Genomic DNA, 27,906 nt, shown 5'->3' with positions numbered 1-27,906 from the left:
CGATATGGTACATATTATAGTATACATGTAAACCAAGCTGCGATTCTAGTCATGTGAGTGCAAACGCGAGCACTAATCGGTCACGACAGGGACTGTGTGTGTCTCTGTGTTTTTACACAAACCCGCATTTTTATTTTTTATCTGCTAGAAAAGAAGGTCACCGACCACACAATTTTCCGGTAAGACAGCAAACTTACTCCAAATGCATAAAGCTTTTACCTCTCAAGTAGAGCATTTATGCTTTGACTGTTACTAATGTGACGTGCTGGACGTGGCAATCGCAGGAAATAGAATTTCAGTTCAAGTTCAACCACCTGACCACTTCAACAGGAACCTCCATGCATCAACTAATAAGTTAAAAGCGCTAGCGCTCAGTGTTAAAGACCCCTAGTTCCCCCATCGTCCGCCATGTCCATGGAGGCAGGACTCGGCAACATCTTTGAAAAAGTGTGCATTTTAACAGTGACAACTTTTGAAATACATCTTTTCGAGTTTACAAAATAAATATGATTATTTTGCGTACATGATGATGTCAATCAATTTAGCCTATCAGTAGCACTGATTAGGCCAAGCTTTGAAGCCAAGCTTAATTATTTTAGATGAGCCAACTGCCGTGACTGTCCTGACTGTAGCCCTGTCCATAATGTGGCCCAGCTTTGTTTTCCATGATTTGCTGTATGCTATGCCCTGCCTAATCTTTGCACCAATCCATTATAAATCCACCATGTAAATAGATCAGTGCTACAGTTATTCTCTATAAGTTAATGTTTGCCAGGCTAAATATTGACTTACATTTATGCAAATGCATGTTTTTTTGTGCAAGGTAGCCTTGATCTGATGATAGCAAGGGTGTGTTTGAGTATGCAGTTCAGATAGTGATACCTGGTCCTGTATTGAGTTTTCATTGGGAAGATAGACTTGGGAAGGTTTGAGTTGGAATACCGTCTAAGGGACTGTTTTCGTACTTCCATGGTGTGAGTTTGCTTTTCCTAGATTTGTACTTTTGCCATCATAGATTGAAGGCTGAAGCAAATTGAAGTTGTTGAGCAGTTGCTTTTCGCAGACACTGTTTTTTGTTAATTAAAAGCTGTCCGTATGTAAATTATGTAAAGTATTTAATCCAAGAAAAGACGATACTGTTGTATCCTGCAGGCACAGCAGAGCAGGTATCACTTGCTCACCATCTGACCATGCTCGCTGTCTTAGCAAGTCCAGTTAACAGCCAACAGGCCTATCCGGAGTTCAGATCTTCAAATTTCAGCTAGACACATCCATGCTCTTTATTGTTTAATAAATGACATTCATTTTCCACAAAGGATGTGTAGAGTATTGATTTAAGTGCATTCTTTCATGCATACACGTACCTTGCAGTTGACAAATTATTTTCATGCGCATTCAGAGAGTCACTTTACTTGAAATCCATCAGCTTCATATGAAATATTGTTCAGCGCAATCGAATGATCACTGCCCGACGGTTCTGAAACTGTTCAGCCCAATCTTGAATCTGGCTCACATATACGGTACTCCCTCCTGAGTTGATTAACCTACAATGGAGTTCGTAGCAAATCAACTCTGGATGATGGAATACAATCAATTTGCACAAGATTCAAGATTTGCACTGAACAGTGCCGTCTGTCAATAGTTCCACAGTCAAAATCAGCGAACCACTTTTTTCCTGTAATTCATACCGATAGTTGAGGAAGATACATGTACAGTATATGCTTTTGAGAAGGGAAAGAAAAGTCCAAGTTTTCCTCCAGGATTGATAAAAAGCACAGAACTGGAATGATGTGAATTTGGCTCAGGATTGGACACTCTATCTACTGACCAAATTATACATGAATGTCATAGTAACAGACATTTTGTGTTCTTTCTCCAGCTATGAGTTACAACAGTATGTCTGGAGATGAGGAGTTCGGGGGAAACGACTTCGAGTTTGCCGACAGGGATGTCAGGCTTGGTTAGTTAATGTGGATGTTTGTACATCTGAGTTCTTTTTTTATAAAAAAAAATCGGATACTGTAACTGCCTTTTTTAACATAAGCAGGAGGCAGTTCTTTTGCGTCAATGAGTTGTAATGACTTGTGTCAAAGACTCAAGTCCAACTTAAGTCACAATTTTTGGCAACCTGACTCGAGTCCTGATAAGTATAAGACTCGACTCAACTCACTGCAAGCAAATGACTCAACTCCAATCCCTCATCGGAAGACCTGACTGGTTAATGGTGATGTCTTTGTTTTATTGTATATTTGGGTACATCTAGGATTTATCAGGAAGGTGTACGGCATTCTCACAGCACAGTTGGTGGTTACCGTAGCGATCATAATCCCATTTGCCATTGTGTAAGTACACATATCATATTCTTGCTACTCAATAATTGCTTTAATTGCACATCTGTTACAGTATCCCCTACACCATCCACAAATGACGGGTGTCTATTTAATGTAGCTTGTTTTGTTGAACTAATTTTTAATTTGCTGAACAATATAATCAATCTTTCCCACACCCTTGAATAGTGTTTTCCTACCAGTAGTTGTTGTGAAACACTTGAGACCTCTCATCAGTTGATGATTAGACCCTTTTAAGATGGCTCTGAACTTTCCACATACGGCCTAACACTTCAGAATAGCAAAGATACCTGTGTCTTAACATGTGCACTGGTTGGTGAAAATTGAATTCTGTTCATTTGGAGATGGTTGTTCAAGGAATGTTGGTATTGCACACTTTTTATTTTTTTTTAAATAACATTGTCACTGAGTGCAGTATTCCTTTGCAAATGTGAAATGCTGGTGTCTGTGCATCAATCAGATTCTTTACAGTGTATTCAAAGAAGGTAAACATGAAAGGGCTTCGAGCACCATGATCAGAATATTGACAAGAATACAATATCAAATCAGTGCTCTGAAATACGTGGTTGCCGAGCTTTCGGTCACTGAGTACCTTCTTCAGGGCAAGCAGGTTCTGTTCTGCTTGCCCTGAAGAAGGTACTCGGTGACCGAAAGCTCGGCAATCATGTATTTCAGAGCACTGAATTGATATTGTATTCTTGTCGATATTCAGAGAAGGTGTTGTCTTCATAAAACCGGTACTTGTCTCAACGTATTTAATCATTTTCAATTTTGTCATTGTCCTTTTTTTCAGTGACTCAGTGAAAGTGTATGTACTCCAAAACTCATGGCCATTTTGGACTGCATTGTAAGTGCACTCTCCTGGAGTAAAAATCTCTGAAAAGGGCTTTTCTGGCTGTTGATTCAAGTGGTTCAACAGGAATTCAGGAATTCCAATACATGACATTATCAGGGTGCCTGTTCTCAAAATAATTGGGGTTTTGCCAAAGTTGGTGGCAACAGTGGATTTACTCAAAGCTACTCTAGTCATGCCCAGTGCCGTAGGCAGCTTTTCCACTAATCTATGTATTTCTGCTGTTTGAGAAAAAGTTGTCAAAACACAAACAGTACAATAAATGAACAAAAAAATACGAGCCAATAACTACAATGCGGAATATTTTGTTGCTGTCAATCCACAGTGCTGTGACATTTGTGCTAATCATCGCATTATCATGCTGCGCAGACCTTCGTAGGAGTTTCCCTGCCAACTTCATTGCTCTTTTCTTGTTTGTAAGTAGTAATCCTTGGGCAGTTTCAACTTATTACTTTGTACCTTGAAATGAGCAAATAGTCACCTTCTCAAGACCTGCTTGAGTGGCAAAATCTGAGTGTTATTCATATGGAAATTGCTAGATGACTACATGGGCAGGCTATTTTGTTTTAAGTCAGTACCAGAAACATTTTGTTGTGTGGGTGTGATGTTTTCAACTGTAAATATGGACATCTTCTACTCTCCACACTTCTTGCTGCTAGTGATTAAAACAAAACAATACTGAAAGTGCTGTTTAGAATGAAATAATAAAACAATTTCATGGAAGATCTGCAACCTGCAATGTGTCTGCACTTAAATTTGTTTAAACTTCAAAATGTAATCGAGAAATCACAGGATGAATTCCTGCTCTTGTAACTTCTTTTTTTGTGGACTGCAAATGAAATCAGAATATGTGGTAAAAAAATTCAAAAGTAGGCACACTGAATAGCCAACACAATTAGAAGTTGGCTTTGAAAAGTTGGGGAAATTTGGGGACTTTTTTTTAAATTACAGAACGTCTGAATACAATAGTGTATAATGTCATCGAGAGTCTAGTGTTTTTTGTAGAAAATGCAAACTTCTAGGAGTCAGTGGCAACATTGTTAACAGTATTTGGTCTTGTTTTTGGTTACTTCAATAGACAATTTGTGAGGGAGTCCTTCTTGGCCTGGCTTGCAGTACATATGACACAACCACTGTGCTTATTGCTGCTGGCATCACTGGAGTAAGTGACTGACAAACACGGACTCAAAATGGTAGTGTCCAGTCCATTTTAAAATGTCCCCCGAGTGTGTCCATGCACATATCACTAAGTCCTGTATAAATGTGCGACTGGGAAGTCACAAAACAAACAAAACTACATGTAAGTGCGCCACATTAGTTTTCCCTTTATCATCAAAGGGGCAAGTGCGCCATTTGAAGAAAGTCAGTTTTCTTTTAAAGTTTTTTTGATGATTTGTGTTTAAAAAACAAGCCACATCTTCCTTAGCGATCACTGTTCACCACCTCCCAGGTTGCATCGTGTCGTTGGGCCTTGATCCCGGGCTGTGTGGTTCTTCAGGTTTTATGGTGTGTGGCTGACTGGCATCTCTGAACAAAGATATTAACAAATTGGAAGGGCTTCAAATGTAGGGCTTGATAGCTCAGTCGGTAGAGCACCGGTACAGTATTTCGGATGTCGCAGGTTCAAATCCCGCTCCAGTCAATTTCTGTGTTTATAGTTTGTTTGATGATTTGTGTTAAAAGAAAGAGAGTGAAATGAGCTGAGTCAAGAAACATTTCAAGTTTGAACTCATTTTAACTAGTTGTCCCTAGGAAAACAAGTAGCACCTAATCTTTAGTACCAAATCATTAATACCTTATCAATCATTGGCACCTAATGCTTCTGTGACTTTATACATTGTTGAGCAAATGGATGATGCTTGTATATGAATACATCAGGTGTTATGAAGGCTGTTGGATGTAACAATGGAAATCTGACATATATGTACATGTATTTGATTAAAGGATTATTGTTGTTTTTTATTTGAGTGAGAAACCTTACACTGCCTTCCTTATATTTCATAGATTTTGGTACTGGCACTGACGATCTTTGCGTTTCAAACCAGGGTAAGCTTTTTATGGATATCAAAACCTGTATCACCCTGACAGGTTTTGGGTGTTTAACTAGGTTTTTCTAAAGTTAATTTCCAAGAAACCAAAATGGAATAAGGAGTAAGCTGACGTGCCATTTTACGTGCTCTATTTTCGCGCAGATTGACTTTACCATGATGTCTGGAATGCTTTTTGTGGCCTTGATCACACTTCTTCTCTTTGGAATATTTGCTGCCATATTCCACAACAGAGTGAGTAGAAAAAAGCATTCCTTCCAATCCAAATATGTTTGTTATCATGATTTATAGAGTATATGTTTAACGGTCTAAAGCCATGATCGCAGAGGACTTTTTTTGGTCGAGCTTACCGTGACAATGGTTATTTGTTCCTGGTGCAAAGATTAAAGACCTAAAGAATATTCTGCATGCAACTCATTAAATGTTTAAGAATTTTATTTTGACTTCACTGAAGTTTTTGACGTGTGATTGTGTTTTGTTTTCTCAGTGTCACTCAGTTCATAATAATTGAAGTTAATTCCTCTACTTCACATTAATTGCCTCCTTTCAGGTCTTGGACATTGTGTATGCCTCAATCGGTGCTGTTATATTTGGACTGGTAAGAGAATTTCATTGAAACAGATTGCTTCAGGACACAGATTAAAATCTCTTCTGAAACGTGCCTATGCCGTGATTTTCGGAATGTAAGCTGTGGTTTGTACGTTGATTCTAATGCAGAAAAATGTCTCTGCGGCTTATACTCTGGGCGACTTTTACGGCAACCTTTGAATGATAAAAATCAGTCACAAAAACTGAGTGTACCGCGTGCAGGTAGTGCAGTCATATTTTCGTTGGTTACTGTTTACATCCAATAACTCGAACCTCAGGGAATAAAAAAAATTCAAGTTGTTTAGATTTTGAGTTATACAAATGTCCCTGAGTCAAGGAGTCATGACACACACATGTACATAATCACAACAAATTTATTTGATCTGCTGTGACAACATGTGATTATTTTCCCGCTTTTTATTCATTCTCATGGTGTGTTTTATAAGCACAAATAATCATTTTATGAAGTTCTTTTTTACCGTTGTTACCTAAAGGTTCTTTTCAAATAGGAAATAACACTTAAATGGTGGTTCTTCAGGTGGCAAATTTTTTGTCTTTTTGCCGATCGTGTTACACCGTGACATGCCACGCTGAACTTAGGGTTTATTTTCACTTGGGTTTTTCCAATAACATCACTTTCCGTGGTCACGTAGTAATCAGAAAGAGTCAGTGATTGGACTGTCTGCAAATGGGTCTGCGGTAGCAGTCAGGCTAGCTGAAAGTGGTATTTGTCGTGGTCGGGGTGCAGTGCATGCGCTGTGCAACGTGCATGCACATAACGAGTTACGTAATGAGTTATGGGGGTATTTTCGTACGTAAAAGTCTTTTCTTTAGGCAAGAATAAGTTGGCCTAAAAAACGGACTTTCGACTTAACCGACTTCCAGTTATCAAGATTTTACTGCACATCCCCGTCCGCATAACTTGCACTGCCAATGCACCCAGGACAATCATCCAGCCTGCCAAAAATTGGTAATTTTCGAGGGCTTAAATGTATGTGTAATAGTAGCACTCCTTCATACACTACACTTTTTAGGATTGCACATATAGTGGAACCATTGATGTGCCACGGCTTTTACACCGGGCGGCTTATAGTCCTAAAATTACTATAAATATATTTGACATTAAATTCAGTACTTCTTTTTTGCATCTTTCTGTTGGAATTATCTTCTTGTTCATACATAGTCATGTTCATTCTTCCTTCCTCCTTTTGTTTTATTAAACTGATGAGCCATGTCCAAATCAACTGGCTGTGGCTTAGAGTGTCACACATGTCTGTTTGAAGTGGCTGTAGCCTCTAGAGCTTGTGGCTTCTAACAGTGCATGTGTCATTTCTTGCCATAGCCATTCAGAGACAACCTTACATTTTCCTGTCTGGGGTTTCCTCCATTAGATTCTTCTTCTCAGTAAGGGCTCTGTAAAAAAAGGTAGTGTTACAGAATTTTCATCTTTGTCAGCCAAGGAGTTCACTTTGTTCAGGTTATGAAAATACGTAGGCACAACTGGTTTAGGAGGTCATCATTCCCTCCGTCAGAAAAAGGAAAACTTTCCGTATTTTGTGCACCCTTTTCAAAGGGAAAACATGGAAAGAGAACAGGAAAGGCAAATTGCCTCACATCTTGCATATAAGGAGAAAAATTCAGATTTAAACGGGAAACAAATGTTGAAAATATTTAGATGTTCTTTCTCGGCTCTGTCTCTTTGTTAGCATAACCAGACAGTGGATATAAGAACATCTGAACTTGTCATCATGCCTTGGTTTTTTTCTTTTTATTGCGTTCCCAGTTCATCGTTTTTGACACCCAATTGCTCCTTGGAGGCAAACACAAATACAGCATCTCCCAAGAGGAATACATCTTTGCTGCTCTTAACCTCTATGTCGATATCGTCCAGCTGTTCTTGATGATACTGACACTCGTCAACAGTTCTCGATAGTTGGACCGTCAGACCATGGAGGCTGTAAAGCTTTGAACAGAAATGCCCCGGCCATAGGAAAGTGGCACAATTAATGTAGAATGGAAAATTAAGAAAATTAGCTTGCAGTCTTCTCTGGTTGTCCTTAATGTAGGCATACAACTTTTTCAAAAGATCAGCTGACTTCCTTGTTTCTTACATTTCGTGCATACCATAACTAATTGAGAATAAAAAGAAAAGACAGCACAGTAATGGTTCTTGTTATGCTCTATATTTATTCAGTGAGAGATGTTGAAGTTGTTGGACAAATGAGGCAAGAGATAGGTAAGGTGTAGTAGATGAGTGCTACAACAAATCTAGGACCCAAGAAATTAGGGATTGAGGCACTCTTGCTTTCTTTGTTCCATGGCATTTGTCTTGGCATTTACCATTCTTGCTGCTTCTGTTTGTGATGCATCCGGTCAGTAACCATTGGTTTCTAGGTGTTGGTTATATCTACATTGGGCCAGGCAACTGGTGGCATATGCCCTGGTTTGGGGTCCACGGAGCAGAACAGGGAATTTTTTCTGGAAAAGATTGTGCAAATCGTATTCATCAATTTAAGCAATCCCCCCCCCCACAAAGTGATAGTGTCATTTCAAAAGCGTTCTCCCTTTCGGTTCCAAAAAGTAAAGAAATGGCAATGTGTCTGCAAGGCGGGCAAACACCAACCGCCCCCCCCCCCGAATGAGTTAACTCTTAATTTTGCACCCTCTAATGGTTTATGAAAGAACTGAATTATCCAAATGGACTGATTGTTTTTTTGGATTGAGGATTTATTCTGTGGTTGTGATAGCAATGCAAATTGCATGTATCGGTGGCGAACCCACTGAACCCAGGTTTTGTTGGGGGGGTGGCTACAAGTGGAATTTACCCCGGCAAAAAAGCTCACGATGCTTAAGCCCAAAAAGCTTTATCAAAGGTTTAGTAGTTTAACCCCTTACATGTATGGTGTATGTAAAATCATATTGAAATCTGAGGATTTGGGACTGTTAGGGATAGATGCAGGTGTATATGTTTTATGTCTTGGGTGCCTCCCGCCCCCTCCAGCCCCCTCCCCTCTTGGGTGCCTCACGCCCCCTCCAGCCCCCTCCCCCTCTTGGGTGCCTCCCGCCCCCTCCAGCCCCCTCCCCCTCTTGGGTGCCTCCCGCCCCCTCCAGCCCCCTCCCCCTCTTGGGTGCCTCCCGCCCCCTCCAGCCCCCTCCCCCTCTTGGGTGCCTCCCGCCCCCTCCAGCCCCCTCCCCCTCTTGGGTGCTCCACTGGTATGTGTACATTTACAGCATATTGCAAGCCTATTGTTCCTAGCTTTAGTTCCTTGTCGAGTATTGGAGATATATATATACAGTAATTTGAAATTATTGTATGCATGAGAAATTATTCATGAAGCAGTCCTGATTTCAGAATTTCCGTCATAACTGAAAAAGGAGGAAACAAAAGACAGGCAGTAACAGAAGTGTGTGATTTTGTGCTAATTATTCCATGTCAAATGCAGTTTCCAGTTGTTGCCTTGATTGTAAAGAATCATCAACTCATTAATGTTTACTTGCATGAATTACATGTTGACTTTTGGACTTTTCTAAATGCAAGCTATACGTACTGGTACTACAGGTGTAGTTCTTATCATTCAGATTTTGTTTCATGTCATTTATTTTGGTTTAGTCTCCGTTTTCTTTCATTTTACATTATTGTTTATCAATTTTTCATGATATTGTAGCAAAGATAAATTTGGAAAATGTATGAATGATATATTTAAAGCAATTTAAAAGAAAATTACGCATCATCAACGACTTCATGTTCTGACGCAAATGTCCAGGTTTGGCACATTTTCACAAATTGACAGGAAATAGGATGCGCTTCAAATGCTAACATGTTGTTTTAAGTTTTGGGTTTCACAGAGTAACACATTATGTTTTCAGATAATTATACGATTCAGAGAAATATATATATATACATGTATATAATGTTTGGCAAGAATTATCCATACGTATACTTGTGGAATATAAAATCTAGTAGCATTTAATTTCATTCTTACTTGAGAAATTAACGAAGGTTTTATTCTGTGAAAACAAACTTGTCCTGAGACTTCATCAAAACCTAAAGGAACTGTACATTCTCCATGTAAGGCGCAGACACAAATATGTGTGTTTGTCAAAACAAATATCACAGGAACTGTAAATTCTCATCTCAATGTATACACTAAAGTATCACTTTGCATCAGTTTGTGATGACAGTAACGATATCCGTCCCGTTATATGCAAAAATATGTATATGCTAAACTTGTGGAAAATTTTGCATTAATCATGCTAACAGCAAGTCACAGGTTGCCAAAGAGCACTGGCTGTATGAAAGATACTAGAGATTCTTACATGATCATGCATATGTAGAAAATGCACTGGGCTTAGCCCTAGCTAGGTCATAGGCATGGCATGTTGACGTAATCTTGTACCTGTTCTTTCCTGTAGTTAAGAAAAACAAATCAGCAAAACTACTCATTCCCCCCCCCCCATTAACAATCTCTTGAGCTGGGATTTTGCTGCCAGTTTTCTTGACTGTTTCTCTTTTTTATGCTACAATAGCCCTACCCCTAATTACCTCCAAAACTGTTTCACTGAGGGGAGAAGACATTGTGTGGACTTGGCTTAGTCCGCACAAACTTTCACAAAACCTGCACTGTTTTATTCTCAGAACCACACAGGGCATGTCAAACTCAGAATTAAAATTTACACCACAGGACACAATTACGTGCTCAGCATAGCTGTGAAATTCTTTAGATATTACACATTGTATGTACACTGCATATATTTACTTTTTTCTAAGTTTGCATACATGTAAAGTTGCAATATTGATAGATTTGCCATTATACCCTTTTCATCACAAGGCTTATTACTGTGTGCTGTTACAGGCAGTATTCTCACATGAAACCAGTATCAGGAAGACACAAATTAGTCTGCATGGTTGTTTGTTCACAGTATTTGTGTGCACAAGGTGTTTGTTATGGGCTTGTAGGGAAAGATAACAAGCTTGCTTAGGTGGAACTCAAACCAATAACCTGCTTACTAGTGCAAACCAGAGGGCACACCCTGCATTCAAATGTAGGCTGCACTCTCTAATTTTATGTCACTCAGAGATTTTGAAATTACTTACCCCATGCATATAGAAGTGTTGAGGTCAAGTTCAGTATTATTGAAACATTACGGGGAAAATTCTCCTTCGACTTCGTGCTCAGTCTTATGTATCAATTGTGGTTGAGTCACTGCAGTCATTCACTGTACACAAACGAATGAGAGGTGGTTTTAGTTATTGGAATGGACCTCATTTGGGGGATAGCGGGACATGCTCATGTCCATCTTCACATCTGGTAGTGAGTTTTGTGCCCCAAACTGTGGTAAGGGGTACATAAACTAGATTACTGTATGTCAGTTGACAAGTCCGACGAGACACCATTCAGGTGTCTGAACCTGAGCACGCATGCACTTCGGCAAGGAATTTCACATGCACGCACTGCCTGCGTGCAAACAGGATGGCCCCACAGTAATGGCTTCTAATTTTGGTCGTCGAATTTGTCTATAGCATCTGCAGGTTTTGTGTTGAAATTTTGTACAAGGTTCATTGGCTTTGGAAGGCTATAACAGTGTATTTACTGATCAACTCCATGTGTGTAGTGTATTAAAAAGTAAAGCATTGGCTAAAAATAAAATTTTGCAGCTGAACAACTTGCCCAGTTGTGTCATTGATTTGGATGCACGTTTTGAGTACATCATTGGGGGTCATGACCTTTATAATGAATAAGCACTTAGCAGTCTACATGTAGACCTCCTAATGTAAACTATGGAGCCAAAGAAAATTCCTGTATACTCGCAGAAATTGTTCACTCAGCCACCCCTATTGCAAACAAAACTGTTTCACAGTGTTTTCACTTGAGAAAGGGCAGTAAAAACATTAACTTCATTCCCACGATGTACACTTCAGCTGCATAGTGATTTCCTTGACTGTTTTCATTTTGCCACTAACCCTGACCCCCAAATGCCTTGAAATCGGTTTCAAAGTGGGGGATACAGCTTTTGTTCAGGGAGCCAGAAAAAAAGTATGTCACCTAAACTCACACAACCTGGATGAGGCAAAATTCCTCAAGGGACTCAATCTTTGGACCTTTGGGAACAAAAGTGATCCATTGTACCCAATGCATCCCAATCAGTTTTCCAAGACCCAATGCCATTTGTATAAAGCCAATGGGACATACCCATTAGTAAATCCTAACCCATTCTTTTCTGATAAATATCAACACTCATCACACCAACAGTTTTATGCATGATAAAATTCAGATTTTTAATTTATACCTCAGTAGGATGTATATAAAATAAATGTGGCTGAATGCACCCATAATCGTTATTTACTCCTTATTCACACTTTACCCACAATTATACAAAAATACTCCATTTTGTAAATTTTGTTATTACTGTCGTGTACATTAACAGTTGTGAACAATTGTTACTAAATAATCCTATAGGTACTGTATGGTATTGAGATTATGTACCTGACAGTGATCTTTTAGTCTCAATTCAAGTCTGCATTGGGTGGAACACAAGTGCCTTGATAACATCACACCAAATGCAAATGACTGTTCTGAAAGGCTACTTTGATCTTGGTTACATTATGGTTTGACGGAGTGCCATGCATATGCAGCAAGGTTTGAGACGGAGAGAACCCCCCCCTGCTTTGTGTTGGTGATTGTCTCGCAGGAATCTGGGGAATTCCTTTCAGACATCTTGGGGGATGTGTTAAGTATCAATAGTTTGGAATGTGTATAGGGATTGGACATGTTGGGGGGTACCCCTCGGTCTCATTTCTTGCTGGGTATAGTGCCATGTGCTGTCACTTCTGACTTGGAAAGAGACTTATCCATAGAAAATTTTAGCAAGACTATCTTGGGCAGGTGCACTGTTAACTGCAGGCCCAGTAACATTAACAGCCAACTTACCAACTACCTTATATATAATGCATACTATCATTCAACAAACAAAAATACAGCCACATTATATAAATTGGACTTTGGAAATTTGTACCTGCAAAATTATACCGAAGTGTAAAACCAACTGACTGTGTAAAATGGGTGTCACCAAATGTTACACTATTGATTTGGGTTGTTCATTTACAATGTACCTGCAAGAAAGACATTTTTCAACTGTCTAGCTACATGTATATCACACATGCTCACCAAAATTGTACGTTTTAGGTACATGTACATTGGCTAAATAGACAACTAAAAATGATGACTCTGAATCAAGCAGTGGCAAAGATGACTAATCTCAACCAATTTTTTTATGTACCAATGATATTCAATTTCCCATTAAATCTCATGAACATTACTTATGTTACTAGTCCTGTTTTCATCCTAAATACTGTATCAAAAGTGAAAGACACAAACTACACTGTATAGCGAGCAGCAGGAGTACTTTGAAATCATAATCCCAGCATCTGACAACAGAATTCAATTTCAAAACTTCACCGATTCTCCACAGTTCACGTTTAGATGACTCATGGCAAATACATGCCAAGGGCAATAAGGTATATGTATTTGCTCAAATAAAATGTCCTGGCATCACAACTTCAGGTATATGAACAAAAATGTACACCTCCTTGGTGTCCCAAGCCTGGAAAATGTTTAGAGTTCTGAAAGTGAGGAAATGTTGGGGTAAAATGAACTAACAATGCTGCAATGTTGATGAAATAAAATGCTAAGAAACAAACGTGTTTATAGGCAGCGGAAACCTGATTTGAGACAATTTACAAGTTTCATGCCAGCCAAGAGAGCACAATTCGGAAAGACATGGGGATTCATTACCATATTACCACTCAAAAAAAGGAAAAGAAAATTTCAGACACAGTGCTCTAATTAAAGTGCCATCAGGAGAAATATACACTATTTGACTGCATGCACCTTTGTACAATGGCACAGATCCTGGGGATGAGGAAACTATAGATCCCCCAATATACACACACACAAACACTTACCTTACATACCTAGTGTGGACATTCCTTTCTTTTCGTGCAGTTAAAGAAAACTCAGTGAAAATACTTTTCTTGAACTGGGAACACAATTTTCAGCTGGCTTTTTGTACAAGGTTTCCTTGACTATTCCTCTTCCTTTTACGATGATGAGCCCAACCCAAAAATGCCTCTGAACTTCTTTTTCAGAGATGGGGAAACGTCCCGTGGACATGTGTAAGTCCACAGAACGTCTTCCATTCCTGCATCGCATGGATATCTTTTGTTAACAAGTCCACACTAGGTCTGTAAGGTTAGTGCACATTCACTAATGTGTAAAAATACCAGCTATCATGGACCTTCTATTCTGCTCCTTTTTGATTGGCTCTTAAAGGATTGAGACTGTGACCCACCTATGGACCCACTTGTCTCAATCAATGACCCTCGATTTGAATATACATGCACATGTACATGGACACTTCTTGACCAGGGACTATGGGCCAAACAATCATCCCTTCTAGATAGTTGTATCAAACACCATCAATAATTATTGCTCACATGTAACCTCACTGACTTCATCATTGGCCCCCCTCTCTTGTAGGTGGCTCAAACCTACACCCTTGTGCATTTGTCGATGCGGTCAGGTAGCATGCTTAGGATATAAAGTTATAAACTATAGCTTCATTAAAAACAGGTATTACAGCTGTGCCTTACACGTCAAAGAAACCTTCATGATGATCTCACACACACATATACGTACTTTCAAAAAAAACAGCTTTCTGACTTTTTGATGAAATTTCTGGGGGAGTACTACGTGATCGATACTTAGTCAGGTTGAGTCTTGAGCAGTCTTTGGTCCAACTCACATCTCAGCGAGTTCTTTTCTCTTTTTTTGGAAAGCCCAGCGCATATAGATCAGCAAAAAGCAATGTTTATGTTAGAAGTCATTGACTGATGGATTACATGCCCATTCTTGATTCAGCATCATGATCTAAAGTGCTCGCAACATCAATAAATGTATATTCAACAAATACAATGATTGTATCTACCGGTGCCATGAGCACATCACCTAACAGTGAGCAAGTTCACTTTTTCAAATAAGCAAGGTCATCTCATGCAAGGTGCCTGATGTCACGCTACCACAAACATGTTCAGTGTGTATGAGTCAGTGTTATAGTCGAGACCTGGAAGTCCAAGACCGAGACCAGGAAAAAACACCAGTGTTGTAGGGCTCGAGACGGGTCTCGAGACCTACAACAATGGTTTGAGTTGGCACACGGACCTGCTGATTTAGGCTAACCACACGCATGCATATTACTGTTCCCGAATGATGCACTTCATTTGGGGCAGGAATACTCAACTGGCCCATGACTGTTTGAATGTACTGTCGATGGGTGTACACCTAGACCATGCATGAGCCCAGTTAAAAATCTTCCCACCAAGCTGTCTCTTCTTTGCTGGTGCAGGACTACACAGGGAGAAGAGTTTTGTTGAGAATTTATGAGGTAGGGAAATGAGTACATGTGGAGGCGGCACCGTTAACTTCAAGGGAATAAAAGGTATTACGTTAGCTACAATTGGAAAGTTTACAGATAATTTCTTCGGAGCAATTTACCAGTAGAGCTGCCAGGTACCAGTAAATTCCTCAAAACTAAATTTACTTTGAACTAAAAGTTCACTTCTCATATTAAGAAACGTACAGAAATCACTCTTCTGCAACGTGGTTTGTTGTGACTGCACAGCGGTGTAAAGAGACACCCAGAAACAAGGTACAACCAGGGTACAGTATTTGAAGCACCCTGTGTAACGTCTAACGCACTACCCCTCTAAATTGACTGTCAACACAGCTGTGCACTAAACCCTGTCCTTTAAACCAGTCTAGTTACAGGTAGTTAAATCAAACCAAAAGCTTCCATTTTTTTCAATGTTTTACGCATACATGTAATAGATCTTATTAAAACTTGGACTTTCTTGCAGTGTGTACAAAAGTACATTGACTGCACTTTATAATTTATAAATTACATGTATTTAACAAAGCATAGGACTATCTTTTAAAATGATGCCATGTCAGCATTTCACATTGCAGAAAAATTCAAGTGCACTGTAAAGGCTGCTTTATCTGTGCTGTGAAAAATGCTGACACCCATCTGTAGACACTGCCAGACAGCAACGCCTGGACACCGTTCACAGAATTTTATTAACCTGAGTGCTTAAAATTAACAATTTCTGTAGATAACGGTAGTTTTCAAACTGCAAGACATCTGATAATGTAAATTGTATGTGTATTTGCATTATACTGCACATAATAAAATAATGGATGGATGGAACAAGAGTATGGAATCCAAAAGGTGGCACTCTTGATAAAAAAAAATCTATTTGCCACACCAGTATTGTGAATTCCCTGAATGACATGTTTACATGCTGCATGCATGCAATAAATAAATTTCACATTTTAAAACACTTCTACAGTAGTTAAAATGTAAAGATTCATTTTTTACATAGTGAGTGTAGAACAATCAAAAGGGTTTGATAAACCAAAAATATTTCATGAAAGACAAAACTTTCAAAATGTAGATCCAGTTATTTCATTCTTTCCCTTCTGAACCTAATTCAAGTGAAGATGACAGGTATATCACTTTCTCACACAGCTGAAGTCAAGTTCTCATGAGTCTAATTTTCCATTCTATCACAAGCTATTCTCATGAACTATGGAAGAGTTAGGCCTGCAAATTTTGGGTAATTTCTGCAACAGATTGACTGTTTCCTTTTGATTATACCTTTGATTAATGTTGGACAGCCAATTTTCTTATGCAAAGGTTTAATCATCAATAAAGAAGCAAACCGTTCGTCTTGATGAATGTTTTTCACCACGCCATCTTTACGATTCATGTCGTCCATTTCAAATACGTTTCTCTGTGTTTGTACCTATTTCTTGCTGGTAATGTTTGAGATTTTTTAATCAAGAAGTTCTAGCAATTCTCTTTCACCATCTGAAAGGAAGCCTCTATATTCATGGATTGGTTTTGATTTCAAAAGACAACCCAATAATGGATACAATTACATGCGCAATCAAATAATACCTGCAGGCCAAGACGCACGTTTGCCATCATTAATTCCTTTATGGTCAGACTTGTAATAGGTCTCTCTCTAAAGACGTCACTTCCTACAAATTGCCACGCGCATCTGTAGTTTGGAATTTTAAATTTTCATAATGCACATCGGCTATTTGGATCAACATGCGTACATGTATAAAACATTTGCACACTGTGCCAATGCACACCTGATTGTGTTGAATACGCGGTTGTGATTTTCTTACAAAGAGGGCGTCTCATGAGAGAGATTTACATAAATTACTTGGCTTGTGAGGTAGTCCATCCTGTCTAGGGCATTTTTCAAGACTTTACACAAACTGTTATGTTTCCAAACAGACCTCTTTCAGTTCAATGATAGCATTTGTGTAGCCAACGACAGCCTTATCCATCCAAGACACAGTGTTGGGTACCAAGAACCCCCCTTCAAAGAACCCCAGGTGACCGCCGTGTTTGGTCAGACAGTAGATGGCGTTAGGTGCTCGTTGGGCATAGCGTACCGGTGTGTCGTTATGCCTGACTGGGATAAGATGGTCATCCGCTGCGTTCAGGAGCAACAAAGGAATGTGAACCTGTGGAAAGACAAATGAATGCTAGTCACCCGCCCACCTGTCTGAAGACAGCCCAAAACAAGTTTGGGCAAGCAGTTTTCATGGGTTCCAAATTTACGAATCCTTTTTTATATAAATCTGGAACACTGATGAACAAGACTTCACAATTTCTTTCAAGATACTGGGTGCAGTGGAAATATGGCCCGCAATGAGCCCCACGGGGCATCACTTTTCAAAATGTTTCCTGCGGCAGGGCAGGCAGTTCTTAACTTGTAGCAAGAGAATGAAAAAAGCCCACCTTGTCAATATGAACAGAACTGCTGCATTCCTTGTAGAAATCTTCACAGCTGTTGCTGCGCACCATTTTGCTGTGGAGGAAAGTATCCCAAATCCTTTTTAATAGGTAAATAAAAATATTTCTATGTTTTCGCTGCTGTGGTTTTGTTAGTGGGGACTTTATCTTGTAGCTTGCTTTGCAAATGTTCAGGCATTTTGTTTCCAGTTTCTAGTCAAGTATTTCAAAACTCAGAAGTTTTACTTTTTAAAAGTATAAATGCCAAAGGGAACACACGTCCAAGTACATGTACATATGCAAACATATGCGCCACAAAAAGGCAAACAGATAAGCATAATAAAGCTCTGCCAATATGCAGTGAATGAATTAACCCTAACCCCCGGGCCCTTTTACCAGGAACCATCCTGAATCCTCCGAAATCCTCAAATTTTCAACATGAAAAAATTGTATTCTGCCCAAATCCTCCAAAATTTCATTTGGAGGTGTGCCTAACTGCCCGACTCCTCCAAATCCGGCAATTCTTGTCATTATATTGAGGCAGTGCGAATGGCACTCTTGAGCTGTGCAGTTGATTCAAAAGAAATATCAGGCTGAATTTGTGCTTGACTAAGCACAAACAACATAAGGTCTAATCCATGACCTTCACACTTGGCTTCCTCCAAATTCCTCCACTTTGCAGAGAAGGATTTTGGAGGATTTAGGAGGGTTAGGGTTAATGGAACAGCTGTTGGGTTTTTGTATCCAGTTGCACATCACTGTGCACCTGTGTGGCAATGATTTCACACAAAATCCAAAGGAGTACATGAATTGCAGTTCACTATTGTTCATCATTCTCCAAGATCACCATGCTCTGCGGACATTTGAAGCAAGATATGGGATGGAGAGCACCCCCCACCTTGTGTTGGTCATTGTTCAATCGGAATCTCAGGAATTCTTTTCAGACATCTAGGGGGTGTGTTAGGTAACAATAGTCTAGAGTATGTATAGGGGGATTACCCCTCTGTCCCTTATCTTGCTGGGAATATCTGGAGATCTTCATGTTTATCAGGGACGAGCAAACTTCCCCAGACAGTGTGCAGTGAGTGAAACATTTTTCAGATTTTAATTTTCCTTACAAACATCTGGACAGTTGGCAAGCATGCTGTACTCCAGTAGCTACCTATACGGGGAACCAGTGCCAAGTACCAACACATGTACATGTAAGTCATGCTTGTAGTTCTACATTAAATAACTTACTGTGTCAAATGTTCATCTAAGTGAACCAGGCTAGTGGAGTTCATGATCTGGTCAATGTTATAGGCGATCGGGTCTGACTCACGGTCGCGCCAGTAGGCCTTGGCCTGCTCGCCAAACAACATGCCGCTGTTGCGCCGTATTTCGGACAGCATGTTCTGCGCCATCATGAAGTTGTACAGACGACGGCAGTTTTCCCATTCGTGTAGTACATAGGTTGCCCTGAAATCAAACGGCCAGAAATCCCTTCTAATATGATTAAGGGAAATGCAATAACACGCTCATTTCAAATTTTGTTTCCCTTTGAGTAGACCTATAATCATTATGTTGAAAATTACCAAGATCGTTTTGTTTTTCACCTAATTTGTGTATTTTTTTCACTTGTTTTAAGCTTTAAATGATTTGGATTATCAAATCCCTTCACAACATCGATACATTTGTGTAGAATGCTTGAGGGGATTAATTTGTTTGCTTTTTAACACATAAATAATAACTAAGACACCATGTGTACTTCCTTTAGACACGGCAGACCCTTTCCTTTTTATGATTCTGCAATGAATGCAAACACACTGTACCTCAAGAGCCAGCCAAAGATTTACAGAAACACTTTCCATAGATAACACACACCCCTTAACTTCCAACACTTTCCATAGATAACACACACCCCTTAACTTCCAACACTTTCCATAGATAACACACACCCCTTAACTTCCAACACTTCTGTGTAGGCACGACCAATCCAAGTGCAGATAAGATTTGAAGTTTTTCATAGTGAGGGTAGCCAGTTAAGTAGCAGGCTTGCAGTAGCACCATGTGAAATATCTCTTTTTTTATGCACAGTTCAGAACAACTTAACAATGCAGGGGCATTGATTATGGCAGTAAAATACCTAGAATTCCCTGCCTTTCCAGTATTGATAAGGCAGAGATTACAAACTAACCTTTCAACCTAACCTGCCAATTTCCTTGGAGCGATATGTTAACCAATTCGGACCGGGGCATTTTTCAACGTTGAGGATGCTGGGCCGGCATGACTATCATTTTTTCCGTTTTCAAAATCCTTCAACAATTCATCATTCCATTTAACAGTCATTTATAGCCGCACGGAGTAATCTTCAGGCACTGCTCTAAGTTGACAGGTGACCTTCATTGACACCCGAATATTTCAGCCAGGCCTGCAGCCTTGTAAACAGAACCCAGATTGTGCGGTGTTATACAGCTGTCTTTTGTTCACGAACCTGGCTCAGTGCACTGCTGACCTCTTTTCAATAGGGGCCAGATTAGCATGCAGCGGTGCTGTGTGGCTCATCGCTGCGGTGGTGGAGAGCTTTTGTCCCCGCTGGTAATCCGCTTGCTCTAAATACCCCAAACCCTGGTATACGGTTTCAAAATAATGCTGGATTATCACCACTTTTGAGAGTGAAAAATGCTGGTCATGCCCAGCAGCCTGGTCTTTTGTTCGGAGTACGGTCTTTTGTTACAGGGCCCTGTTTCCTTTGTCCGAGTTCGGAGACCCCGGCCACACATATAAACCATACGGCTCCGATCCCGGAGTCCCCGGCTGGTAGTGGTTAAATACCATTCTTCTGGAATATGATATTATTTAATGATCTGTTTTCACTCTTACTTTGTGATGTCATAGCCTTGACAGATAGACAGCCCACACAGGAACCAATCCTGCCGTTTGGGTCTCTCGCCAAGATACTTGACGATAATGTTAGCTCCCATACTAAACCCAATGCTGATTAAATGACTGCTGGGGAATCTCTCCCTGACATGATCCACAAGCACGCTGTATTCATCGGTGTCACCTGATCACAGGGGAAAAATATCAGTTCAAACATCAAAGTGTTCCCACATAAGCTGGCTATTATGGGGCTGATGAGCAAACAATGTTGCTGCCCAGCCTGGCAGAACGGAACTGTCCTCACATCTGAGCCCAATACCACGGTATTGCAGGGCTTCAGCTGGCAGTCACCAAATGGAAAATATTGTACAAACCTTGGCTGAAGTCCGGAGCAACTTGTGTGTAAAAATTGTATTGAGTGACAGCAAAAATATGCATTAAGCTAGACCTTTGAACACTGCGAAAGAGTCTCATATCTGGCCAACACAATTCTCGAGTTTCATGAAGTTTGCCCTCGCTAAATGAACTGTTTTTCAAGCACAGCAATTAAATGTACATAGTATACTCACATCATCATAAATGCAGGTACACTTAAGATGCTTAACCACATGCTGCCGGGTGCTTTTAAAGATGCGCTGCACACATACGGGGGATTTTCACTTTTCAAAATTTTTCAAAAAATTACATTTCATTTTATGGACGTTACACCCACACGAATGACTGTTTGGAGGCTACTCTAAGCTGACAGGCAACCTTCATTGACTCCTGAATATTTCAGCCAGGCCTGCTGCCCAGTAAAGAGAGCCCAGAATTGTGAGGTGTTGCATAATTTCCTTTGTCCCCAGGGAATGCCAGTGGTGTCTTTTCAAATACAGCTGGATTAGTGAGCCTGTGTCGCTCATCAATGGGGCCCTGAAGCACTTTTGTCTGCGGTGCTAATCCATTGGCACGCCATGCCCAAAAACAGTGGTATAATGTTTAAAAACAGTGATGGATTAATGCAAGCCAAAAAATGATGGCAATTTCCAGCAAGCAGGTCTTTTGTTCAGAGTACAGTCTTTTGTTACAAAGACCAGCTCTCTTGTCCCATTTTAGGCACCCCAGCTCTGTGTATAAACAGGTGCTCGAAACGGGGTTCCCCAGCAGCAAGTGGTTAAGGTTTGCAGAAGTTTTCTGCTAAAGGCAGCACACTTTCTCTGCTGGTTGTTAAAAAGACAGCTCCACTGGCCAAAAGTAGATGTGTAACCACGAATGGGAATCTTGCCCAGATTGAGCAGAGTCCCCTCGTTCCATCAGTTTTTTCAGGAAAGCTTCTGGAATCTGACCCTTTACAATCAAGCACCTGACTAAGTCTGACAAGGAGGATTCATTTGTGACCTGTCACGACAAAATGAGAGTAAGGTCCCATCCCCCTCTTTCCAATTTGGAGGGTTCAAAGTCATATTGAAGTAGAGGTCAATTTTGGGGTTTTGTAATATTTGGAAAGAGTAACCCGTCTCCTATTTAATTCATATTTTGCACAATCACATATTTAAAAATGTCATTTTCTCAGCAATTTTGAAGATAGTATTATTCGTGCCTGGTTTGAAATGTTGAAACAATGTCGGGAACAAAGACTCAAAGCTGCCAGAATAATGCCACATTGTCACCTTATACTTCTACCCTAAGTGTTCCATGTACATGCCATTGGAGAGCTCTTTTTCTGCTAAATTAAAAAATACCAATATCTCAGTTTTTGAAAATTCCAACTTTCAGCTCATTTTGTAGTGAGCCAAATTTTACTCCTTTCTTACCATAAGTGAAAATTCTTGGAGATGTAAGAGGCACTGTCGGTAGGGAACCAAGGTGGTTAAGGACAGCTAAACGGAACCCTTGTGATTGGGCAAAAGCGATGAAGGTTCTGACGTATGCCTTCTCGCTATTATTGGCTATCCCTGGTACTACGCACATGGTGAAGTCACCTACACACAAAGACAGCAATGAGTAATACAGCAGTCAGCAAAGCTCAGAAACACTGACCACTCAATTTGATGCAGATAGAAAAAGGTCACGTCAGGCAACTGTTTAGGGTCATAGGTTGCAATCTTTACAATAACCACCAGGGCAACTACTCTTTGTCGCTGCACTGAGAAGATGACTTTCTACACAAAGCTACACAAAATATATTCATTATCTTCGTATAATAAGAAATTACACATTTTTGAAAGACTAGATAGTCTTTCAGCTTAGAAAGCTTAGAAGCTTAGAAAAAAACAAAGTTTCATTTGAGAATTTGAGATTCAACCTGCACATTACATTGCTTAAAACAAATGACGTTCTTCCAAAAAGTGCTCGATTAAAAGTTTTCTCCAACAGCAAAAACACTGTATGTCACATTTTAAAAATTTTCAAAATTAGTTCATCGAGAAGTTGCTTTTTATACAAAATCTAAAACCCACATTTTAAGAGAGAACACCTGTCAAAAAGTGAAATTTTTAATTACCTCCAGTTGAGTGGCTTGCTGTTGGCTCAAATATATCAAACGTAAACGTGGCACCATCTGGCATGACGTGGGTACAACGCTCTCCAGTTGGCCATGGTGCGCTGAACCTGCCAATCTTTGCATAGATTGTTGTCTGTAGGTGACCGGACCTACCCCACAAGAATGTAGGCACGTACCTGTGGAAAGATTGAAAGAAGCCGTGGTTGTGACAAGGTCAAAGGTCAACTACCAAGGTTCTGTCAGGGGTAGAGGCTGGGAAGTCATTTCTTTGCCTTTCTGATCCTCACTTTGAGTTTAAGCTTCACAGAAAACAAAGTGCGTGCCCAATGCAAGCGCCTTGTTGTCTCACTTATTGCTGCTATTCGGTTACTGCACCGATTCACTCCCAATCACTGATTGCATGATAAACGCAGTCGGGATCTGTTGGTCTGGGAATTAGACAGCAAAAAAAAATGTAGATTTCAATGCCGCTTCTTCAGTACTGGACAAGCAAGTGGACAAACATGAAGAACCTGAGTGTTTGTAAGTGAATGCAGTTAAATGAAACAGCTGTTGGGTGTTTCCGTGTTTGTATCAAGCCGCACATCATTATACACCTGAGTGGCGATGATTCACACACAATCCCAAGGAGTACATGAATTGTGGTTCACTATTGTTTAAAGTGTAGCTGCAATTCTTTTGTCTAAAACACAATTTTTCTGCAACTTTATGTGCGAAAACTATCTGGCTTTTCTTTATTTTAGCCCACTCTCTTGAAGAAGTAGTGCTTTATTGAAAGAGGCTATTCAGAGAAAAGTTGGGGCCACAGGGCATAGCTCTCTTCATGATTGAAGGGTTTCCAGTCACTGTACTCACGGCTCTGTTAATATTGGGCAAGCTTGAAGAATACGATGCACAAATTTGGAGTTTGCATGGAGGAGGCTCGGTGGTTCTGTTTTCTCGGTCAGGCCAAGAAACTTCACAGCGATGACGTAGACAAGCGCTGCTACTGAAACGATGACCCACGCCTCCATTTCCTGACGTCAAGGGACGCGGAGGGCAAAACTTGGAAAACTTTCAATTGGCGCAATCGTGCTCTGAACTTTGAGAAAAGAGAAGAAAGCTGCATTCCCAAAAGGAAAAAAATAAATGTCTGGAGCGCTCAACAGGAGTGAACGATTGCTTGATTATGCCACCAGCCTTGTATGAAATCTTTATGTCTCTTTTTCAAAATGATCTTCCCTGATAATTAAATAGAGAATTTGGTCAACTGATTCATGATGGTGGCAGGATCAACACGCACTGGCCAAAAGTCCAACGCAATCAAGCGATGGCACACATTCTCAAGCTTGAAAATGTGGAGTGCGGAGACCCACAGACCTTAATGCATTTATACCGCTTGGGAGGTTTGGCATAATGGCCAAAAAGAAATTGTGGGAACAAAAAGGACCAGATAGTGATTTGCAGCTGATGTACATGTACATTTATTTTTGTCACAGTGCTCTCGTTTACAGCACTTTCATGTCCAAATATCACATCCCAGTTGAAACTGATTTAAAATGCTGACGTGTGATTTTTACCGTATTGCGCAGTGGCGCGCGCATCAGCTGAAGTGGACTACCTTATTGGACTGGCCATCGCTCTGGGAGCCCCGTGGCGGTCCAACAGAAAATTGGGCCTCAGTAACCCCTGAAAATTCGTACACTGATGAGACCTCGATAAAACACATGTACATGACGAGCTGTCTAATTTTGTCAACTAATTGGTGAAAATACTTCTGGAGTTTTTGATCGTTTCTTTTTTCGGGTTGTCGAAGTTAGGAATATCTCATTTTGTCACAGGGGTCATTCGGCCATTCCATGTCGTTCTCGCTATTTCTAGCAGTAGGAACCAGTTTACCGTGCACTGCTTTTCCCACTCCTCATGTTTTTGTACATGACTCCACCACACAACTTGCCTGATATGATACAAGTTGCTTCATGTTTGCATGAAAGACAGCAGGGTTTGCACAGTACCACTAATGACAGCCATTTTTATATTTGATTCCCTGCACCTTTATACAAATACATTGTGTACTTATGAAAAAAATCATACAATTTTAAATGACACCTACATGTGTGTTTGCCATCAGATTATGCCATATATATATACACAGTGCGGGTGCACCCACCCAGCCTGTGCATTGGTTTAACGGATAACGCTCAAAATAAGAGCTTCCATAGCTACGGCAGGGTCAATTGTGCTTTTCCATGTATTCGAAACCTAGCTCTGGACAGATTTCGATGCAGCCAACAAGTCCAATGAAAAACCACCTTCACCCATGGAGTTACACACTCTATATGATACATGAACACAAGTCTTTCTATCTGTAACTGGGAATGAAATGAAAAAGACTGCAGCTATGGAACGCTGGCGCGGTGTGCGTACACGTAGTTCATGTTAGTCAAAAACCTAAATTCTTTCCATTTGTTAATGAAAAGTGAATTTCGATTTTCAAAAACTTACCTTGACCCATCCAGCCACTATTAGAAAAAAAAATTAAAATTAAAAACACTGAAAATTTTGAGTGGCCTCTAATCCCCAAACAACTTCATGTAGACTACAATATGTTTTTTTACTTGCACAAATATAGGCCTACCCCTAAACTGTGAGGTCCAACATCTGCCCTGCTCCCACAAGGGATCCTGCCGAACCCCAGTTCTGGGTATTGTAAATTTGGAAACCCATTCTCTATAACAGAAGGGAGAGCTACATTTTAACTTTGGGATTCACCTTAGTAGATGACTGTGACATCATGCTCAATAACCATAAGGTTGATATTGTCTAAAAAGGGCAGGGTTTTGAGGGAAATTATGAGGGGAAACTGTGAGTGTTTTAACCCATGACAGTGCAACTACAGAAAAGAGCTTGAAAGTTGGCCCCTGATGGCACACTTCCAGAACCCTTCGATAGGAAAAATAACGTGCAAAAATATTCAAATTTGTAATGTTTTTTCATTCAGTTACTTCATTATAAACTCTACTCATAAAAAGGCCTTCTGTAAAATATTTGATAACATATCAATTTATGTGGGGGAGGCATAATATATAATACCTACATATACGTGTAATTAGTCCTACACAGAGAGCGATGAAAAGTGGACGGACCATATTGCAAATTATCAAAAGTGGGAGGGTGTTGCTCCAGGCAACCGCACATCCAGATACCTGCTTACATCCAGGCATCTTCATATCCAGGTATCTTCACATCCAGGCATCCAGAAATACACTGTATAGTACCCTCTCAGGCCAAATTCTCCTTCTCTCGACTTTGTAGCCACATAGCTGCCAACCAGGAACTCAGTTTGGACTTAGCATTTTTGCCATTCATTCTACATTGCTTCATTCTCAAAAGCAACTCTTTCGGCATCATTTCTGATTGTAGGACTCTAGGAGGATGGGGTGGCACGGACATCCAGGACTCTCCCAAAATGGTGGGTAGTATTTGATGGAAACAAATACACGACGTATGTGTGGACCAGCCAGTCAGAGAATAAGATTACACAATCATTCTTTGATCAGCGCGTACATGCGCATTGCACTTGTTTTCATCAGTTGCTACCTACCATTTTGCAAAGCTCCTGGGTGTCCACACCGCCCCATATTCGCGCATGCCGGCTCTGCATTCTATGGTCACTAGATGATCTCACATTCCAGAATTGGAATCCACTGTCTGACCCTACCGCGCAGCTATGTATCATCTAGTCTACAAAAATGTGGTTCTCGTGTGGCCCTGCATTCTGTACTGAATTAGGCCCTAGGCCGTCACATTTTCTTATAATTTACAATTTAAAATTTCCGAAAAATAGGGTCATAAAGAGAGTGTTACCTCAGTTTTGTAAGATCAAAATGACAAAATACCGGGGTGTCCACCCATGTCGTACATGTACATGTATGTATCAACATGATCAAGTGCCATTGGCCTATCTGCCTACCTTTTCTTTGCACTTCAGTGCAAGATGGTGATGGTGGTGATGACGATCAAGATGATGGAACACTTTTGAGTTCGTTACTCCCTGTAAAAGACAGCTGGTAAAAGAAAATCATATCCATGTATCTACTGCATATCAAGAAAAATGATGAACTCCGGATGTCCATGTAAAACTTTCATGACGGCACGACCAACTGCAGTGCACATGTAGGCCTCCGTGAAGACTTGAAGTACATGTACATGTTTCGCATGCATATAGCGCGTGATGATCAAACGGTGTATCGGTTAATTTACACCGGCCTCGTTAATGTTCATGCACACATATACAATGAAGTGCGACCTCAATCATTACCGAAAGGCCAACCAGCGATGACAGGCTCTGGACAGTTCTGAGTAGCCAAATACCACACACGTAGTGACGTACTTCTTTTTCAGTGATTAGAACATCAAAATTTTATTTGAGATCCAAGGGGGATCAAAAGTCTGTTGATGGAGCCTGACTACCAATTGCATTAAATGGGAAATGACAGTAAACTGAAGAGATCACACCTGTTACATGTACCAATAAAACAGGATATATTAATAGATTCTAATTCAAGTTTATTGGTATTACTTTTTATTTCCAACCAAGATCTAACTTTTTTAATAGGTTGCTTCCAAACACAATTAAGTCTGTGGAGAGCATTCATCAACTTTTTTGAAATTCACTCTTCACAATATTTTTTCCACATAATAAGCCACACAGTTAAAGCTGATCTGAGACTCCTTTAGCAACAAACACAACAAAGCCAAGCCACATGAGGGGCAAACTCTCATGGATTCAATCACATAAGCTGCTACTGTATCACTATTTAATGGACATAACGGTCAAAACCAGCGTAGATGACTGCATTACAAGATGACCTTTAT

The 27,906-nt window shown here is 40.2% G+C and overlaps 2 protein-coding genes across 4 annotated transcripts; one reads left to right on the top strand and one right to left on the bottom strand.

Annotated features, from left to right (window-relative positions):
* Positions 1–27: 27 nt before the first annotated feature.
* On the top strand, positions 28–11,501 carry LOC110987615 (protein lifeguard 1-like). 2 transcript variants are annotated; one of them, XM_022250483.2, is made up of 11 exons: positions 28–179; positions 828–974; positions 1,880–1,960; positions 2,264–2,342; positions 3,142–3,195; positions 3,527–3,617; positions 4,280–4,363; positions 5,206–5,247; positions 5,394–5,483; positions 5,800–5,847; positions 7,621–11,501. In XM_022250483.2, the coding sequence occupies exons 3-11, from the start codon at positions 1,882–1,884 to the stop codon at positions 7,768–7,770; spliced, it is 717 nt and encodes a 238-aa protein (XP_022106175.1). In that variant the 5' UTR covers positions 28–179; positions 828–974; positions 1,880–1,881; the 3' UTR covers positions 7,771–11,501. The 2 variants fall into 2 exon arrangements, with proteins under 2 accessions (XP_022106175.1, XP_022106174.1); XM_022250482.2 differs by lacking the exon at positions 828–974.
* A 587-nt stretch (positions 11,502–12,088) lies between these two features.
* abhd2 (abhydrolase domain containing 2, acylglycerol lipase) lies at positions 12,089–27,282 on the bottom strand. Of its 2 annotated transcripts, none has more exons than XM_022250462.2 (8): positions 27,002–27,282; positions 23,905–24,130; positions 23,050–23,225; positions 22,361–22,528; positions 20,568–20,751; positions 18,945–19,163; positions 17,712–17,781; positions 12,089–17,434 (listed from the first exon to the last, which is right to left on the bottom strand). In XM_022250462.2, the coding sequence occupies exons 2-8, from the start codon at positions 24,060–24,062 to the stop codon at positions 17,186–17,188; spliced, it is 1,224 nt and encodes a 407-aa protein (XP_022106154.2). In that variant the 5' UTR covers positions 24,063–24,130; positions 27,002–27,282; the 3' UTR covers positions 12,089–17,185. The 2 variants fall into 2 exon arrangements, with proteins under 2 accessions (XP_022106154.2, XP_086996174.1); XM_087140048.1 differs by having other exon boundaries at positions 23,905–24,125.
* Between the last annotated feature and the right edge of the window lie 624 nt (positions 27,283–27,906).

This window comes from Acanthaster planci, linkage group LG08, assembly GCF_054643075.1.
Source record: "Acanthaster planci isolate LZ-2023a linkage group LG08, COTS_SCS, whole genome shotgun sequence".
NCBI classification, from domain to species: Eukaryota; Metazoa; Echinodermata; class Asteroidea; order Valvatida; family Acanthasteridae; genus Acanthaster; species Acanthaster planci.
This window is presented reverse-complemented; position numbering and strand designations above follow the sequence as displayed.